Consider the following 12711-nt stretch of genomic DNA (forward strand, 5'->3'; position numbering starts at 1 on the left):
CGCACCTCGGTTTGTCACAGTTACCATAACAACAACGCTAACGGCTGAAAACTATCGGGAAATTCTGATTGTTGATTCTTCAGAAATGGTGAGTTAATATTTCATCAACAACAACAAACAACAACAACAAAGTGACGCAACGTATAACTTTAACCTTCAGACGGCTTGTTGAGTTAATGTCTAGCAGCTAGAAGCTAATGCTAACAGCTAACAATTAACAGCAAACGTGACAAATTGACCAACAGGTTGTATTTGTGCAATAGAATAACGTGTAACTTAAAGCCAGTTATACAGCCCCGTTAACTAACTGGTTAACTAACTGGTTAACTAACTGGTTAACTAACTGGTTAACTGGCGACAGAGGAGCACTGACTAGTCTAAAGCTAAAGCTGCGCTCGTAACGTAGCTAGCTACGTTAGCTCTCTACGTCCCAAACTGAATCTTAAATCCGCCGTAAGTCATAATAACGAGTTGTTAACGTTTAGTCCGGTTAATAAAGTAGCTGCCTGTCTGTCAGCTAGCCAGCCTGTCTGTCAGCTAGCCTGTCTGTCAGCCAGCCTGTCTGTCAGCCAGCCTGTCTGTCAGCCAGCCTGCCTGTCTGTCAGCCAGCCTGTCTGTCAGCCTGCCTGCCTGTCTGTCAGCCAGCCTGTCTGTCAGCCAGCCTGTCAGCCAGCCTGCCTGCCTGTCTGTCAGCCTGCCTGTCTGTCAGCCTGCCTGTCTGTCAGCCTGCCTGTCTGCCAGCCTGCCTGTCTGTCTGAACAGAACCAGTGCGTTTTAAACATGTAGCTAAACAGTCTGTGGAGAAAACCAACAAACTATGATGTGCAGGGGAAGTTAGGGAAACGTACGTAATCTACGTAAGTTACGTAGAATAGTTTTCCTTTCCTACAGCACATCCTTTATTTTCTTTTTTTATTAAAATACACTTGCCACTTTTATTTTATAATATATACTTGTTTTAAAGTACTGTTATCTTGTTGTTTACCATATTTCTCTATTATTGAACTATGTTTATTCTGTTATTGTTTTATACCATGTCTATGCACCTTTCGTACTTTAATTAACGATTCCTGAAGCTCAGTGTATTCATTTTTGTGTGTGTGTATATATATATATATATATATATATATATATATATATATATATATATATATATATATATTACATTTTTCAATTCAATTCAGTTTATTTTGTATAGCCCAATATCACAAATTACAAATGTACAATTACAATCTGCACACATACGGAGTACATCTACACACTGTACTCCACCAGGAGGACCGCTACGCCTTCCTAGCCGAGTGGTACGACCCGACGGCCGCCCTCCTGCGGCGCTACCAGCTGTTCTTCTTCCCCAGAGACCGCTCGGTGGAGATGGTGAGCTTCATCAGGTCTCTGCGCCGTACCTGTGATAATGTGTTATTACTATATTATAACATAACAATACATATTCTGAATAGCAGCGTTTAGGTTCAGCACCAAACAAAGAGAACAAAACAAAGACTATATTGAATAACCGGCTGTTGTCTTCAGTTTGACGTTAAAAACCAGCGAATCTTCCTGAGGCGGACTCGGTACGAAGACCTGAACCAGGAGGACCTGTTCGTGGGGAACCGAGTGAACGTGTTCTCTAGACAGCTCCACCTGGTGGACTACGGAGACCAGTACACCGCCAACCAGCTGGGCAGCAGGAAGGAGAGGTAGGGTATTATTATAATACAGTCATATCTCATGTTGATAACTACTTTATTACCTTTAAACTAACCTCCGCTATAGAGGATTATTATTATTATAATAAACTCATATCTCATGTTTATAACTACTTTATTACCTTTAAACTAACCTCCGCTATAGAGGATTATTATTATTATAATACAGTCATATCTCATGTTTATAACTACTTTATTACCTTTAAACTAACCTCCGCTATAGAGGATTATTATTATTATAATAAACTCATATCTCATGTTTATAACTACTTTATTACCTTTAAACTAACCTCCACTATAGAGGATTATTATTATTATAATACAGTCATATCTCATGTTTATAACTACTTTATTACCTTTAAACTAACCTCCGCTATAGAGGATTATTATTATTATAATAAACTCATATCTCATGTTTATAACTACTTTATTACCTTTAAACTAACCTCCGCTATAGAGGATTATTATTATTATAATAAACTCATATCTCATGTTTATAACTACTTTATTACCTTTAAACTAACCTCCGCTATAGAGGATTATTATTATTATAATAAACTCATATTTCATGTTTATAACTACTTTATTACCTTTAAACTAACCTCCGCTATAGAGGATTATTATTATTATAATAAACTCATATTTCATGTTTATAACTACTTTATTACCTTTAAACTAACCTCCACTATAGAGGATTATTATTATTATAAACTCATATCTCATGTTCATAACTACTTTATTACCTTTAAACTAACCTCCGCTATAGAGGATTATAATAATAATAATAATGCATTTAATTTATATAGCGCTTTTCATAGTACTCAAAGACACTTATTTACTTACTTGATTATTATTATTATTATAAACTCAAATCTCATGTTTATAACTACTTTATTACCTTTAAACTAACCTCCGCTATAGAGGATTATTATTATTATTATAAACTCATATCTCATGTTTATAACTACTTTATTACCTTTAAACTAACCTCCACTATAGAGGATTATTATTATTATTATAAACTCATATTTCATGTTTATAACTACTTTATTACCTTTAAACTAAACTCCACTATAGAGGATTATTATTATTATAAACTCATATTTCATGTTTATAACTACTTTATTACCTTTAAACTAACCTCCACTATAGAGGATTATTATTATTATAAAGTCATATCTCATGTTTATAACTACTTTATTACCTTTAAACTAACCTCCACTATAGAGGATTATTATTATTATAAACTCATATCTCATGTTTATAACTACTTTATTACCTTTAAACTAATCTCCGCTATAGAGGATTATTATTATTATTATAAACTCATATTTCATGTTTATAACTACTTTATTACCTTTTAAATAAACCCTACAGAGAAACAAGTAAAGTATTATATGTTATAAAGAAACAAAGATTGAATATCCTGTAAAACATTTGATTTGCCGCTTGTATCCGAGATCTCGTTCTTTGGGTCACGACCCAGAGTTCGTGACCATAGGTGAGGGTTGGAACGTAGACCGACCAGTAAATGGAGAGCTTTGCCTTCCGGCTCAGCTCCTCTTCACTAAGACGGACCGGTACAGCGCCTGTTTTACTGCTGCAGCCGCACCGATCCGCCTGTCGATGTCCCGCTCCACCTTACCCTCACTCGTGAACAAGACCCCGAGATACTTGAACTCCTTCGCTTGGGGGAGGCAGTTTGCCCCCACCTGGAGGGAGCAATCCGCCGGTTTCCGGCAGAGCACCATGGCCTCAGATTTGGAGGTGCTAAATCTCATCCCTGCCGCTTCGCACTCGGCTGCAAAACACCCCAGTGAATGCTGGAGGTCACGGTCCGAGGAGGCAAACAGGACCACATCATCCGCAAACAGCAGAGAGGCGATCCCGAGACTCCCAAACCGGATCCTCTCCGCCCCCTGGCTGCGCCTAGATATCCTGTCCATGAAGGTCACGAACAGGACCGGTGATAAAGGGCAGCCCTGGCGGAGGCCAACACCCACCGGGAACGTGTCTGACTTACTACCGAGGAGACGAACACAGCTCCTACTGCAGGCGTACAGAGACCGGATGGCCCGTGCCAACGGGTCCGGCACCCCATACTCCCGCAGGTTTAGGAGTTCCTCAAAGTGCTCTTTCCACCGCCCGACGATGTCCCCAGTCCAGGTCAGCAGTTCCCCCCCCCCTGCTGAGAACAGCCTGGGGTAGACCCTGCTTTCCCTTCCTGAGCCGTCGGATGGTTTGCCAGAACTTCCTTGAGGCCAACCGAAAGTCCTTCTCCATGGCCTCCCCGAACTCCTCCCATGCCCGAGTTTTAGCCTCCGCGACCATCGCCGCTGCAGCCCTTCTGGCCCGCCGGTACCAGTCAGCTGCTTCAGGAGACCCCTGGGCCAGCCAGGCCCGAAAGGCCTCCTTCTTCAGTTTGACGGCTTCCCTCACCCCCGGTGTCCACCACCGGGTTCTCGGGTTGCCGCCACGACAGGCACCGATGACCTTCCGGCCACAGCCCCGAACAGCCGCGTCCACAATAGAGGCTTTGAACAAGGTCCACTCGGATTCCATGTCCCCAGCCTCCCTCTGGATTTGTGAGAAGTTCTTCCGGAGGTGGGAGTTGAAGACCTCCCGGACAGGATCCTCTGCCAGACGTTCCCAGTTCACCCTCACTACACGTTTGGGCTTGCCAGGTCTTTCTAGCCGAGTCCCCCGCCATCTGATCCAACTCACCACCAGGTGGTGATCAGTTGACAGCTCTGCTCCTCTCTTCACCCGAGTGTCCAAGACATACGGCCGCAGATCAGATGATACGATTACAAAGTCGATCATTGATCTCCGGCCTAAGGTGTTCTGGTACCAGGTACACTTATGAGCCACCTTATGTTCGAACATGGTGTTCGTTATGGACAAACTGTGGCTAGCACAGAAGTCCAACAACAAAACACCATTCGGGTTCAGATCGGGCAAGCCGTTCCTCCCAATCACGCCCCGCCAGGTTTCTCTGTCATTGCCCACGTGAGCGTTGAAGTCTCCCAGGAGAACTATGGAGTCGGCAGGCGGCGCCCTTTCCAGGACCCCTCCCACCGACTCCAAGAAGGCCGGATACTCCAAAATGCTGTTCGGTGCATAAGCACAAACAACAGTCAGAGCCTTACTCCCCGCAACCCGTAGGCACAGGGAGGCGACCCTCTCGTTCCCCGGGGAAAACTCCAACACAGCGGCGCTCAGCCGGGGGCTCGTGAGTATCCCCACTCCCGCCCGGCGCCTCTCACCCTGGGCAACTCCAGAAAAGGACAAAGTCCAACCCTTCTCCAGGAGCTTGGTTCCAGAGCCCATGCTGTGCGTGGAGGTGAGCCCAACTATATCTAGCTGGTACCGCTCCACCTCCTGCACCAGCTCCGGCTCTTTCCCCGCTAGTGAGGTGACGTTCCACGTCCCTAGAGCTAGTCTATGCCGCCGCCCGGTCTACATAGCACCCGACCCCGATAATTCTCCCTGCGGGTGGTGGGTCCACAGGGTGACTGCTGCTCCATGATGTTTTTTCGGGCTGAGCCCGACCGGGCCCCATGGGCGAAAGCCCGGCCACCAGCCGCTTGCCGATGAGCTCCCCTCCTGGGTCTGGCTCCGGGAGGGTGCCCCGGTTTCCCTTGTCCGGGCAAGGTAGCTTCAGTCCGTGGGCTGCTTATCATCAGGGTTTATTGAACAAGCGGCCGAAATGAGCTTCCTCCGTAGGGTGGCCGGGCTCAGCCTTAGAGATAGGGTAAGGAGCTCGGACATCAGGGGGGAGCTCGGAGTCGAGTCGCTGCTCCTTCGTGTCCAAAGGAGTCAGCTGAGGTGGTTCATCTAGTCAGGATGCCTCCTGGACGCCTCCCATTAGAGGTTTTCCGGGCACGTCCAACTGGTAGGAGGCCCCGGGGAAGACCGAGGACACGCTGGAGGGATTATATCTCCCGGCTGGCCTTGGAACGCCTCGGGATCCCCCAGAATGAGCTGGAAAGTGTTGCGGGTGAGAGGGAAGCCTGGGTCGGCCTGCTGAACCTGCTGCCACCGCGACCCGACCCCGGATAAGCGGGTGATAATGGATGGATGGGAACATTTGATTTGGATGTTAAATATTGACTCGTGGAGATTTCCTGTTTCTAACGTTTTTACTTTAATAAGAAGTGTACGTTATCAGTATTTACTGTCATCATTTAAAGGAAGCTCATTGTCGCTGGTTCTGTTCTGGTTCTGTTAGTGTTCTGCTCTGGTTCTGCTGTGGTTCTGCTCTGGTTCTGTTCTGGTTCTGTTGGTGTTCTGCTGTGGTTCTGCTCTTGTTCTGTTGGTGTTCTTCTGTGGTTCTGCTGTGGTTCTGCTCTGGTTCTGTTCTGGTTCTGTTGGTGTTCTGCTCTGGTTCTGCTGTGGTTCTGTTCTGTCTCTGCTCTGGTTCTGCTCTGGTTCTGTTCTGTCTCTTCTCTGGTTCTGCTGTGGTTCTGCTCTGGTTCTGTTCTGCTCTGATTCTGTTGGTGTTCTGCTGTGGTTCTGCTGTGGTTCTGTTCTGTCTCTGCTCTGGTTCTGATGTGGTTCTGTTCTGGTTCTGTTGGTGTTCTGCTGTGGTTCTGCTGTGGTTCTGTATCTGCTCTGGTTCTGCTCTGGTTCTGTTCTGGTTCCGCTGTGGTTCTGCTGTGGTTCTGTCTCTGGTTCTTCTCTGGTTCTGCCGTGGTTCTGCTCTGGTTCGGCTGTGGTTCTGCTGAGTGGTTGAGTGTTCTCTGCTCTCATGTGATCCGTAGAACTCTGGCTCTGATCAAACCCGACGTGGTGAACAAAGTGGGCGACGTGCTGGAGCGGATCTGCTCGTCCAAGCTGCTGGTGACCAAAGCCAAGATGACCACGCTGTCCTGGTGAGATCATGTGACCATGTGACCATTCTGTCTTTATGAAACTTTATTGATCCGCTGCACGTGAACACAGATCATGTGACCATGTGATCATGTGACCATTGTGTCTTTATGAAACTTTATTGATCCGCTGCACGTGAACACAGACCATGTGACCATGTGATCATGTGACCATGTGATCATGTGATCACGTGACCATGTGATCATTGTGTCTTTATGAAACTTTATTGATCCGCTTCACGTGAACACAGACTTCCTGTTCCCGAGCATGACGCCATCAAGCCCTCACATTCTCATCTGTTGTCGTAACATCACACACACACACACACACACACCACCGCCACCCCCCGGGCGTTACGATGACCTCACTTCCGTGTTCGTGGTCAAAAGTCATTTTATTAACACCAAGCTGACCTTTGACCCTGTGGAATGTGACGCAGTGCTCCTGTGGCCACTCATTAACTCAGTAACGCCGTCTGCTTCTTCCCTCCCGGCAGGAAGCAGGCGGCCGACTTCTATGTGGAGCACCAGTCCAAGCCGTTCTTCAGGTGAGGGCCGTCAATGATTTGCACATTCGCCTCGATCATTAACAGAAGCTGTGGCATTGAGAGGCCCAGAGCCCAGTTCCCCCAGTTCCCCCAGTTCCCCCAGTTCCTCCCCAGTTCCTCCACCAGTTCCCTCAGTTCCCCCAGTTCCCCCAGTTCCTCCCCCAGTTCCTCCCCAGTTCCTCCAGTTCCTCCCCCAGTTCCCTCAGTTCCCCCCCCAGTTCCTCCCCAGTTCCTCCAGTTCCTCCCCCAGTTCCCTCAGTTCCCCCCCCAGTTCCTCCCCAGTTCCTCCAGTTCCTCCCCCAGTTCCCTCAGTTCCCCCAGTTCCTCCCCAGTTCCTCCAGTTCCTCCCCCAGTTCCCTCAGTTCCCCCAGTTCCTCCCCAGTTCCTCCACCAGTTCCCCCAGTTCCCCCAGTTCCCCCAGTTCCTCCAGTTCCTCCCCAGTTCCTCCACCAGTTCCCTCAGTTCCCCCAGTTCCCCCAGTTCCTCCCCCAGTTCCTCCCCAGTTCCTCCAGTTCCTCCCCAGTTCCCTCAGTTCCCCCAGTTCCTCCAGTTCCTCCCCAGTTCCTCCCCCAGTTCCCCCAGTTCCCCCAGTTCCTCCCCAGTTCCTCCCCAGTTCCTCCCCCAGTTCCCTCAGTTCCCCCAGTTCCTCCAGTTCATCCCCCAGTTCCTCCCCAGTTCCTCCAGTTCCTCCCCCAGTTCCTCCCCCAGTTCCCCCAGTTCCCCCAGTTCCTCCCCCAGTTCCTCCCCAGTTCCTCCAGTTCCTCCCCAGTTCCCTCAGTTCCCCCAGTTCCTCCAGTTCCTCCCCAGTTCCTCCCCAGTTCCCCCAGTTCCCCCAGTTCCTCCCCAGTTCCTCCCCAGTTCCTCCCCCAGTTCCCTCAGTTCCCCCAGTTCCTCCAGTTCATCCCCCAGTTCCTCCCCAGTTCCCTCAGTTCCCCCAGTTCCTCCAGTTCCTCTCCAGTTCCTCCCCAGTTCCTCCAGTTCTTCCCCCAGTTCCTCCCCCAGTTCCTCCCCAGTTCCTCCAGTTCCTCCCCAGTTCCCTCAGTTCCCCCAGTTCCTCCAGTTCCTCCCCAGTTCCTCCCCCAGTTCCCCCAGTTCCTCCCCAGTTCCTCCCCAGTTCCTCCCCCAGTTCCCTCAGTTCCCCCAGTTCCTCCAGTTCATCCCCCAGTTCCTCCCCAGTTCCTCCAGTTCCTCCCCCAGTTCCTCCCCAGTTCCTCCCCAGTTCCTCCCCAGTTCCTCCCCCAGTTACCCCAGTTCCCCCAGTTCCTCCCCCAGTTCCTCCCCAGTTCCTCCCCCAGTTCCTCCCCAGTTCCTCCCCCAGTTCCTCCCCCATCAGAGGAGGACAGAAGAGTTATAGAAGTCATGTGTGAAGAGTAAACAACACACTCTGTGAGGTCACACCTAGTTATACCTATTATGTTACTACTCACTATATGAATCATGATGTCATATACATTGAATGTGTTATAACTATGTTACTACTACTCACTATATGAATCATGATGTCATATACATTGAATGTGTTATAACTATGTTACTACTACTCACTATATGAATCATGATGTCATATACATTGAATGTGTTATAACTATGTTACTACTCACTATATGAATCATGATGTCATATACATTGAATGTGTTATAACTATGTTACTACTACTCACTATATGAATCATGATGTCTTATACATTGAATGTGTTATAACTATGTTACTACTACTCACTATATGAATCATGATGTCTTATACATTGAATGTGTTATAACTATGTTACTACTACTCACTATATGAATCATGATGTCATATACATTGAATGTGTTACAACTATGTTACTACTACTCACTATATGAATCATGATGTCTTATACATTGAATGTGTTATAGTTCCTCCAGTTCCTCCCCCAGTTCCCCCAGTTCCCCAGTTCCCTCAGTTCCCCCAGTTCCTCCAGTTCCTCTCCAGTTCCTCCCCAGTTCCTCCAGTTCTTCCCCCAGTTCCTCCCCCAGTTCCTCCCCAGTTCCTCCAGTTCCTCCCCAGTTCCTCCCCAGTTCCCCCAGTTCCTCCCCAGTTCCTCCCCCAGTTCCTCCAGTTCCTCCAGTTCCTCCCCAGTTCCTCCCCCAGTTCCTCCCCCAGTTCCTCCAGTTTCCCCAGTTCTTCCCCCAGTTCCTCCCCCAGTTCCTCTAGTTCCTCCCCCAGTTCCCTCAGTTCCCCCAGTTCTTCCCCCAGTTCCTCCCCCAGTTCCTCTAGTTCCTCCCCAGTTCCCTCAGTTCTTCCCCCAGTTCCTCCAGTTCCTCCCCAGTTCCTCCAGTTCTTCCCCCAGTTCCTCTCCCAGTTCCTCCCCCAGTTCCTCCCCAGTTCCTCCCCAGTTCCTCCCCAGTTCCTCCCCCAGTTACCCCAGTTCCCCCAGTTCCTCCCCCAGTTCCTCCCCAGTTCCTCCCCCAGTTCCTCCCCAGTTCCTCCCCCAGTTCCTCCCCAGTTCCTCCCCCAGTTCCTCCCCCATCAGAGGAGGACAGAAGAGTTATAGAAGTCATGTGTGAAGAGTAAACAACACACTCTGTGAGGTCACACCTAGTTATACCTATTATGTTACTACTCACTATATGAATCATGATGTCATATACATTGAATGTGTTATAACTATGTTACTACTACTCACTATATGAATCATGATGTCATATACATTGAATGTGTTATAACTATGTTACTACTACTCACTATATGAATCATGATGTCATATACATTGAATGTGTTATAACTATGTTACTACTACTCACTATATGAATCATGATGTCTTATACATTGAATGTGTTATAACTATGTTACTACTACTCACTATATGAATCATGATGTCTTATACATTGAATGTGTTACAACTATGTTACTACTACTCACTATATGAATCATGATGTCTTATAAATTGAATGTGTTATAACTATGTTACTACTACTCATTATATCAGGGTCAGAGGATGTGGTATTGTGTCTCCTCAGCTTCAGGGACTGAAGGACTCGTATATTGTGACTCAACCTTACGATCTAAATATGGTGGTGCTGAAGCTCTGTGGGTTCTACAGGTTCTGTGGAGCACCATTGGACCATAGCTGTTCCCACTAACACGCTGTCCTCCTGCAGTAACCTGGTGCAGTTTGCGTCCTCTGGCCCCGTGGTGGCCCTGGAGCTGATGGGGGACGAGGCCGTGTCCATCTGGAGGAGGCTCCTGGGGCCGGCGGACTCCTCGGCGGCGAGGAAGGAGGCGCCGCAGAGTGTCCGCGCCCAGTTCGGAACCGACGGCGTCAAGAACGTGGGCCACGGTTCCGACTCGCTCGCCGCGGCCGCCAGAGTGAGAATGAGACGCCTCCGTTCCGGTTCTGGTTCACGAGGACTCGGGAGACCTCGTTCTGATTCTGTTTGTTCCGCCAGGAGCTGGAGTTCTTCTTCCCGTCCACCGCCGGCCGCGGCCCGTCCAACACGGCCGTGTACGGCGACTGCACGTGCTGCATCATCAAACCTCACGCCGTGGCAGAAGGTAGGGACGCCTGTCCTCTGATCATGTCCCAGCATGCATTGCACTCCACACGCGTAACTTCGCTAAAAGGCCGCTCTCACGGCAGGACAACTTTGGACCCGTCAAAATAAGAGTCCTTGATGTTGCGCTGCAGGTGTGGCGGGCTCCGACAGCCTGCCGCGCCCGTGGAGCCATGTTGTTGCTGCCGGTCCTGCTGGGACAAGTCGAAGTCTGAGAAAGTGAAACGCTTCTTGGTTTGGCTGCAGGGCTCAAACAACATGTTCGTGTTTTTAATAAGCACCGGTGCTGATCGGCCGTTATTAACGCTGACGTCACGGCTAACAGGGCTAAAGCTGAGTTTATACTTGCTGGAGTTAAAGTAGTTATAAACATGGGATATGAGTTCATAATAATAATAACCCTCGGTGTTTACAGCAGTTTATTGGGACACAGGAAACACTTCCAGGTTGAATATCTCTTTAAAACATTGACATTCTATCATAGAACAACAAGTCATTCTGAGAGAGTTTTAGTACACACGCTATTTATTTCACTTTTAAATCACAAATGCTGTTCAATACATGCAGCAGTAACATGCACTACATACACCAACAATAATGATGCTGTGCCCTCAAGTCATCCTAAAGTATTTGCACACATTTGTCCATAACTTCATTCATATCTCTGCCGTTCGCACTCCCAGCCATCCCATAATGCTCCACCTCTGTGAGGCATAGGATTCGATTAGCGGAGACTCAAACCGGCCTGTAAGTGGAAACGCCTCCAGAGAGTTCACGGGCGTCACAGGAAGCTGGGGGTCATCTAGAGGTCAACGTAAGGCAACCTCTGTACAGTCGCTGTAAAACAATAGCTGTGTGGATGTTATGCTGATGCTTTGTCTGAGGAGGACAATAGAACAATAGAAACAATAGAGCTTTCCAGACACGTCTGGCCTTCAGGTGTAGCATAAAGCTATTTCCATGCTCATTCTTATGGTTATGTTTCTCTCTGTTGAGTTTAGAGCATGTACACATGGAGCCCGGCCTCTGCTGTTTAAGTCCGGCATCGTTATAGTTGTTCTTTATGTGTCAGCTCCAATTATCTACAAACACTCTCCAAAGAGTCTGTTTAAACTAGTGAGGTCATAAGGGAGGCGGAGCTAGAAGACAGATGAAGTCACAGAGCGGTCAAAAGGGAGGCGGAGCTAGAAGACAGATGAAGTCACAGAGCGGTCAAAAGGGAGGCGGAGCTAGAAGACAGATGAGGTCACAGCACGGTCATAAGGGAGGCGGAGCTAGAAGACAGATGAGGTCACAGCACGGTCATAAGGGAGCCGGAGCTAGAAGACAGATGAGGTCACAGCGTGGTCATAAGGGAGGCGGAGCTAGAAGACAGATGAGGTCACAGCACGGTCATAAGGGAGGTGGAGCTAGAAGACGGATGAGGTCACAGCGCGGTCATAAGGGAGGTGGAGCTGGATGAGGTCACAGCGCGGTCATAAGGGAGGCGGAGCTAGAAGATGAGGTCACAGCGCGGTCATAAGGGAGGCGGAGCTAGAAGATGAGGTCACAGCGCGGTCACCGGAAGGAGGTTCCTCTTCACTCATTCACGTGTGTGTGTGTGTGTGTTTATGTGTGTGACTGTGTGTGTGTATGTGTGTGTGTGTGTGTGTGTATGTGTGTGCTGCAGCCAATCACAGCGCTGACGATGAGTCGTGTCTGATAACACGACTGGAACAGAGGACCTTCTGTTGCCAGGCACCCGGAACGGGGTCTCCTAGCAACAGTACCAGCTGCTTTTGGGAGCACACACACACACAAACACACACGCACACACACGCACACACACATAGTCTGGAAGGCTGTGACCAAACGGTTCTGCACCAAGATAAATAGATCAGAGCGGCTGATGAGAATAACAAGCTGAGCTCCTCTTCATCCTCCTCTTCATCCTCGTCTGTCTGCAGCCGTCTGACCTTCACAGGTCATCAGCAGCGTCTTCCTCGGAAGAGGTGACGGGACGCCTGAAAGACGATCCGTCACCCAGAGGTCGTTGTGTTGCAGCAGCATGATGAAGATGATGAAGATG

At 48.6% G+C, this 12711-nt stretch overlaps 1 protein-coding gene across 1 annotated transcript in view; it reads left to right on the forward strand.

Moving 5' to 3' along the window:
• The window catches only part of nme7 (NME/NM23 family member 7), a 22822-nt gene continuing 10111 nt past the window's right edge, over positions 1-12711 (forward strand). The window contains exons 1-7 of the mRNA XM_034530003.1: positions 1-88; positions 1276-1377; positions 1534-1700; positions 6473-6583; positions 7078-7128; positions 10251-10458; positions 10539-10644. Coding sequence (XP_034385894.1) covers positions 86-88; positions 1276-1377; positions 1534-1700; positions 6473-6583; positions 7078-7128; positions 10251-10458; positions 10539-10644 — 748 coding nt within the window. The 5' untranslated portion in view covers positions 1-85. The remainder of the gene's footprint in view (positions 89-1275; positions 1378-1533; positions 1701-6472; positions 6584-7077; positions 7129-10250; positions 10459-10538; positions 10645-12711) is intronic.

Source organism: Cyclopterus lumpus, chromosome 4 (assembly GCF_009769545.1).
Source record: "Cyclopterus lumpus isolate fCycLum1 chromosome 4, fCycLum1.pri, whole genome shotgun sequence".
Classification (NCBI taxonomy): domain Eukaryota; kingdom Metazoa; phylum Chordata; class Actinopteri; order Perciformes; family Cyclopteridae; genus Cyclopterus; species Cyclopterus lumpus.